Below are 6,254 nucleotides of genomic sequence, written 5' to 3' on the forward strand. Positions count from 1 at the left end.
TGGGACTACAGGCGCACGCCACCACACCCAGCTAATTTTCGTATTTTTAGTAGAGACAGGGTTTCACCAGGTTGGCCAGGATGGTCTCAGATCTCTTGACCTCGTGATCCGCCCACCTCGGCCTCCCAAAGTGCTGGGATTACAGGCTTGAGCCACCGCGCCCAACCCCCTTTTTATTTTTTTTATTTTTATTTATTTATTTTATTTTTTTTTTTTGAGACGGAGTTTTGCTCTTGTTACCCAGGCTGGAGTGCAATGGCACGATCTCGGCTCACCGCAACCTCTGCCTCCTGGGTTCAGGCAATTCTCCTGCCTCAGCCTCCTGAGTAGCTGGGGTTACAGGCACGCGCCACCATGCCCAGCTGATTTTTTTTTTGTATTTTTAGTAGAGACGGGGTTTCACCATGTTGACCAGGATGGTCTCGATCTCTTGACCTCGTGATCCACCCGCCTCGGCCTCCCAAAGTGCTGGGATTACAGGCGTGAGCCACGGCGCCCGGCCCCTCTTTTTATTTTTTTAAGAAACAGGGCCTTGCTCTGTTGCCTAGGCTGGAGTGCAGTGGTGAGAACATAGCTCACTACAGCCTCGAACTCCTGGACCCAACCACCAGGCCACTTTACATCACATTCCATCAAACAGCCTTGTGGTTCCAACCCTGCCTCTGCCACTTCCCAGCTGTTTGCCCCAGCCCAACCTGTCTGGCGCTGTCCTGCTTAACAAAAGGACGGGCCAGGCCGCCGGCCACACCCGCCAGCGCTTAAGCGCCAGGGCCTCCGAGTGCCTGGTGTGGCACGTCTCCAGCGTCGCACTCTCGAACTCATTTGTTTTCCTTAACGAGAGAAGGTTCCAGATTGGGGCAGAACCCTCTTCGCCCCGCCCACGGCCCCCTGAACGCTGGGGGATGGGGGGACTGCACGGGGAGGGGCGGTCCCAAACGGGTCATTTCCATTAATAGAGACCTCAAACACCGCCTGCTAAAAATACCCAACTGGAGGCGCATAAAAGCGCGACCTGGCTCCGCGGCCCGCACTTCTCCGAGCAGACGTCCCCAGCACAGCCGGCAGCATGACCGAGCGCCGCGTCCCCTTCTCGTTCCTGCGGAGCCCCAGCTGGGACCCCTTCCGCGACTGGTACCCGCACAGCCGTCTCTTCGACCAGGCCTTCGGGATGCCCCGGCTGCCGGAGGAGTGGTCGCAGTGGTTCGGCACCAGCAGCTGGCCAGGCTACGTGCGCCCCCTGCCCCCCGCCGCGGTCGAGGGCCCCGCGGTGGCCGCGCCCGCCTACAGCCGCGCGCTCAGCCGCCAGCTCAGCAGCGGGGTCTCGGAGATCCGGCACACTGCGGACCGCTGGCGCGTGTCCCTGGACGTCAACCACTTCGCCCCCGAGGAGCTGACGGTCAAGACCAAGGAGGGCGTGGTGGAGATCACGGGTGAGCAGCCCCTGGCCCTGCAGGGGAGGGAGGAGGCTAGCGGGGCGGGCGGGGCCCGGGGGTGCGGCTGAAACCCGGGGCCTGGGGAGTTAAAAGTTAGCCCGGCACCGGGAAAAGCGGGATCCGTGATTCCCCTGCTCAGGAACTGGGAGTGCAGGTTGCTTTCTGCTCTGTAAGCTCAGCGCCTTGGGAGGCGGAGGCCAGGAGTTCAAGACTGGCCTGGGCAATATATCGAGGCCTCTCACCAACTACAAGAAAATAAAAAAGCAACCAAAAATTTTTTAAAAGATCATCAGTGAAGAAATGCTCCTTTTCCACGGAACCCTCTCCCCACCCGCAGCCCCATCCCCACATAAGCGGGTCCCCTGGCGCGGTCCCTGTCCCTAGCCGCGCAGGGGGCGTTCGTGCTGTTCCCGGTGCGCCTGCGCGTTGCTCCCTCCGCCCCTCGGCACCCTGCTCCATTCCTCCCAAAACTCCTACTCGAACTTTCCGGAAGTTTCTGAGAGCCTGGACAGGCGGGCACGCCCCTACTCCCAGCCCCCTCTGTTAATCCCTGCCAGCCTGCAGTCCTGGCTGCCTCCAAGCTGGAGGTGGGGCCTTTGGCCTGGCGGGGCCGAGAGTCGGTCCCCTCCCCCTCATTCTGATTTTCCTCTCCCCAAAGGCAAGCATGAGGAGCGGCAGGATGAGCACGGATTCATCTCCCGCTGCTTCACCCGGAAATACACGTGAGTCCTGGCGCCAGGTCGGGGTGGGTGGGTGGCGGGGGCTAGGGAGGAGGGCACAGGGACCCACCCGGTGTGTAAATTAACGCTCACCTTCCCTCTCTCTGCACGTCCAGGCTGCCCACTGGTGTGGACCCCACCCAGGTCTCCTCCTCCCTGTCCCCTGAGGGCACACTGACCGTGGAGGCACCCATGCCCAAGCCAGCCACGCAGTCCAACGAGATCACCATCCCCGTCACCTTCGAGTCGCGGGCCCAGCTTGGGGGCCCAGAAGCTGCGAAATCCGACCAGTCTGCAGCCAAGTAAAAGCCTTAGCCCGGATGCCCACCCGTGCCACCTCCACTGGCCATGCCCCCCCCACCTGTGTGTTCTTTTGATACGTTTATCTTCTGTTTTTCTCAAATAAAGTTCGAAGCAACCCACTTGTCCCTGGCTCAGACCCTGGTGTTTGTGGAAGGAGGCCTCGAGCACCTGCCGTTCGCTGGCTTACACTAGCCACCTTTGCTCAGGGTGTACTGGGTGCCCAGCCCCATGCTGGGCCATGTGGGTACTCCTAGGCCCAGGCTGACTCAAATCCATAAAGACAGAGGTCCTATTGTCCTGCACTGTGGCTCATACCTGTAATCCCAGCTCTTTGGTAAGTTGAGGCAGGAGAATTGCTTGAAGCCGAGAGTTCAAGGCCAGCCTGGACAACACAGTGGGACCCTATCTCTTAAAAAGCCGGTCGCAGTGGCTCATGCCTGTAATCCCAGCACTTTGAGAGGCCGAGGGGGGTGGGTCATGAGGTCAGGAGTTGGAGACCAGCCTGACCAACATGCTGAAACCCCATCTCTACTAAAAAGACAAAAATTAGCCAGGCATGGTGGCATAGGCCTGTAATCCCAGCTGCTCAGGAGGCTAAGGCAGGAGAATCACTTGAACCCTGGAGGCAGAGGTTGTGGTGAGCCGAGATCGTGCCACTGCATTCCAGCCTGGGCGACAGAGCAAGACTGTCTCAAAAAAATAAAAATAAAAATTACCCAGGGGTGGTATTGCACACCTGTAGTCCCAGCTACTCAGGAGACTGAGGCAGGAGGATTGCTTGAGCCCAGGCGTTGAAGCGTGCAGTGAGCTAAGACTGTGCCTTTGCACTCCAGCCTGGGCAGCGGAGCAAGATCCTGTCTCAATAAATAAATAAGTAAAAACTCAGAAAGAGAGAGACCCTGTCTTTAAAAGAAAAAAGAAGGTCGTGATTGCAAGGTCATGGTTGCAATTAAAACTGTTAAGGTGTAGAAGGGACGGAATGGGAAGCACCTGAGGCTTGAGTTTTCAGGGTCGGCTAGGCTGGGGCCCAGGTGAAGGGACACGGGGGTAATTGCACCTCCCCGCAGAGCTGATGGCAGGATTACTGTGTCAGAAGCTTGGCTTCGGCTTCAGCGCACCTCAAGGGCACCACAGTGGACCTGGTAAGCTTTGAGGTCTCTCACCACCACACCCCCTGAGGCCAGGGCATCCCTGTTGGCAGTCACAAGGGAACTGGCAGGCAGAACTGGGGTGAGAACGGAGCCCGCAGAGTCTCGGGGTGGGGAGACTGGGCAGTGCCCTGGCCGACGCGCTCAGACCTGTGCTGCCGGCTGTGCCGGTGGTTCTGTTGCCTGTGTTTATTTCCAGCTGGCCTGCCTCCAGGTGTAGCCAGGCCTCCATGGGCCCAGTTCCTGTCTCTGTTGTCTGCCCTTGCCCTAGCTGCCACCCTCTAACCAGGCCCAGGGAGAGCTGTGGAGGTACAAAGCAGATGGGGGGCCAGGCGTGGTGGCTCATGCCTGTAATCCCAGCACTTGGGGAGGCCAAGGCAGGTGGATCATTTGAGGTCAGGAGTTCGAGACCACCCTGGCCAACATGCTGAAACCCTGCCTCTACTAAAAATATAAAAATTAGCCCAGTGAGGTGGTACACGCCTGTAATCCCAGCTACTCGGGAGGCTGAGGCAGGAGAATCGATTGAACCTGGGAGGCAGAGGTTGCAGTGAGCCCAGATCGCACCATTGCCCTCCAGCCTGGGGGACGAGTGGAAACTGTTTCACAAAAACAAAAGCAGACGGGGACTTTGGAGCTCAGTCTCGATGTCCTCAAATTTTTGAGAGACCCAGAGTCTGAGGCTGTAGCAAGACACTCCCATGTTCTTTTCTCAGCTGTGGGAAGTAGAAAAGTTCCTCTTTAAAGTTTCCTTCTTAAGAATAAATCATACACGTGCTAGTAACTCTTTGTTAAGCCCTAGCCTATGTAGCTGTATGCTTACAGGCACGTAGAACATTCTACGTCCTTGTACTTTAAGCAAGATATTTGTGCTGGACGTGCTCATAGGCACGTCCCAGCTTACAGCCGAGGCCCCTTATCTGTTTAAAAAAGTTTTAAGTTACTAGCCAATCGGGTTTTAGTTTAGATTGTGAGGTCTGGCTCCAGCCAAGGGAGATCAGACACAGCAGTAAGGACGACCCCAAATGCCTAAGGGATAAATTTATTGTTTTTATTTCTTTTATTTTTTAGAGATGGGGTTTCACCATGTTGGTCAGGCTGGTCTCGAACTCCTGACCTCAGGTGACCCACCCACCTTGGCCTCCCAAAGTGCTAGGATTATAGGCATGCGCCACTGTGCCTGGCCTCATAAGGGATAAATCTGTGTGTTTTCCTTTGTTCATTGTACTTTTGTGGCATGTTAGCTAGCAAGGGTACCCTTTCTGCAGTCCAGGAAGTAAAAATTGTGTTGCTGAAAGATCCTTAGTCTCAGTGTTAATTTTTCTTTTCAGAACTGAGCATCTGTTTCCAACATCAGCCCCCAGCCTGACTTTCTCAGGTTCCCTAAGAAGGGTGGCACCCTGCAAGGAAGGGCCTGGAGCGTGTCCACACCACCTCCCATATCACCCCATACCACCCAGCTTCTTTTCTGATTCTTGAGATGGGGTCTTGCTCTGATGTCAGGCTGAAGTGTAGTGGTGCAATCTCAGCTCACTGCAACCTCTACCTCCCGGGTTCAAGTGATTCTCCTGCCTCAGCCTCCCGAGTAGCTGGGACAGCAGGTGTGCGCCAACATGCCCAGCTAATTTTTTTTATTTTAGTAGAGTCGGGGTTTCACCATGTTGGCCAGGATGGTCTCCATCTCCTTATCTCGTGATCCTCCGGCCTCGGCCTCTGAAAGCCAGCTTCTTTTTTTTCAGAGACAGTCTCCCACTGTCACACAGGCTGGCTTGCAGTAGTGAGATCTTGGTGCCCCATGCTAAGTGACGCAGACTTAAACTACTGGGCTCAAGGCATCTCCAGAAGTGCACTGCATGGCTGGCGAATTTTTTTTTTCTTGTAGACATGGAGTCTCTCGCTATGTTGCCCAGGCTGATCTCAAACTCCTGAGCTCAAGCCATCCTCCTGTGTCAGCCTCCCAACTGCTGGGATTGCAGGAATGAGCCACTGTGCCCGGCCCAGCCTCTTAATGTCTGCTCACTAGTGGGCTCCCTGTCCAGATACCCATCTCAGGAGCAGGGTGGGGAGTCAGGGCAGGTCCCAGCCCTCGGCCCAGTCCTCTCCAGGCCTGTCATGCCTTTGCTTTTTTCTTTTTCCTTTTTTTTTTCTTTTGAGATGGAGTCTCACTCTGTCACCCAGGCTGGAGTGCAGTGGTGTGATTTCAAACTCCACCTCCCGGGTTCAAGCGATTCTCCTGCCTCAGCCTCCTGAGTAGCTGGGATTATAGGCACCTGCCACCATGCCCAGCCAATTTTTGTATTTTTAGTAGAGTCAGGACTTGTCATGTTGGCCAGGCTGGTCTCAAACTCTGAGACAGGAGAATTGCCTGAACCCGGGAGGCAGAGGTTGCAGTGAGCTGAGATCCCACCACTGACTCCAGCCTGGGCAACAGAGTGAGACCCGGTCTCAAACAAACAAAAAGGCAGGACAGGCCAGCAGAGGCCTGGAACTGCCCCTCCACCACAGGAGGGGTTCTGGGGTTTGCTGACATCACTGTCTGTAAAATCAGGCAGCCCTGGGCCTTGGCTGCCAGGGAGTGAATTATTTCCAGGTGCCATCATCACTCCTACTATAGAATCAACTCAGGGTTTGGCAGGCACAGATTTTGACGG

General features: G+C 55.9%; 1 protein-coding gene across 1 annotated transcript; it reads left to right on the plus strand.

Annotated features, from left to right (window-relative positions):
* The first annotated feature begins 869 nt into the window (after nt 1-869).
* HSPB1 (heat shock protein family B (small) member 1) lies at nt 870-2,579 on the plus strand. Its single transcript, XM_032255029.1, has 3 exons — nt 870-1,430; nt 2,092-2,155; nt 2,269-2,579. Exons 1-3 carry the CDS (start codon nt 1,067-1,069, stop codon nt 2,456-2,458), a joined length of 618 nt encoding a protein of 205 aa, XP_032110920.1. The 5' UTR covers nt 870-1,066; the 3' UTR covers nt 2,459-2,579.
* The last annotated feature ends 3,675 nt before the right edge of the window (nt 2,580-6,254 follow it).

This window comes from Sapajus apella, unplaced genomic scaffold (genome assembly GCF_009761245.1).
Source record: "Sapajus apella isolate SASKATOON/1434 unplaced genomic scaffold, GSC_monkey_1.0 scaffold88, whole genome shotgun sequence".
Lineage (NCBI taxonomy): Eukaryota > Metazoa > Chordata > Mammalia > Primates > Cebidae > Sapajus > Sapajus apella.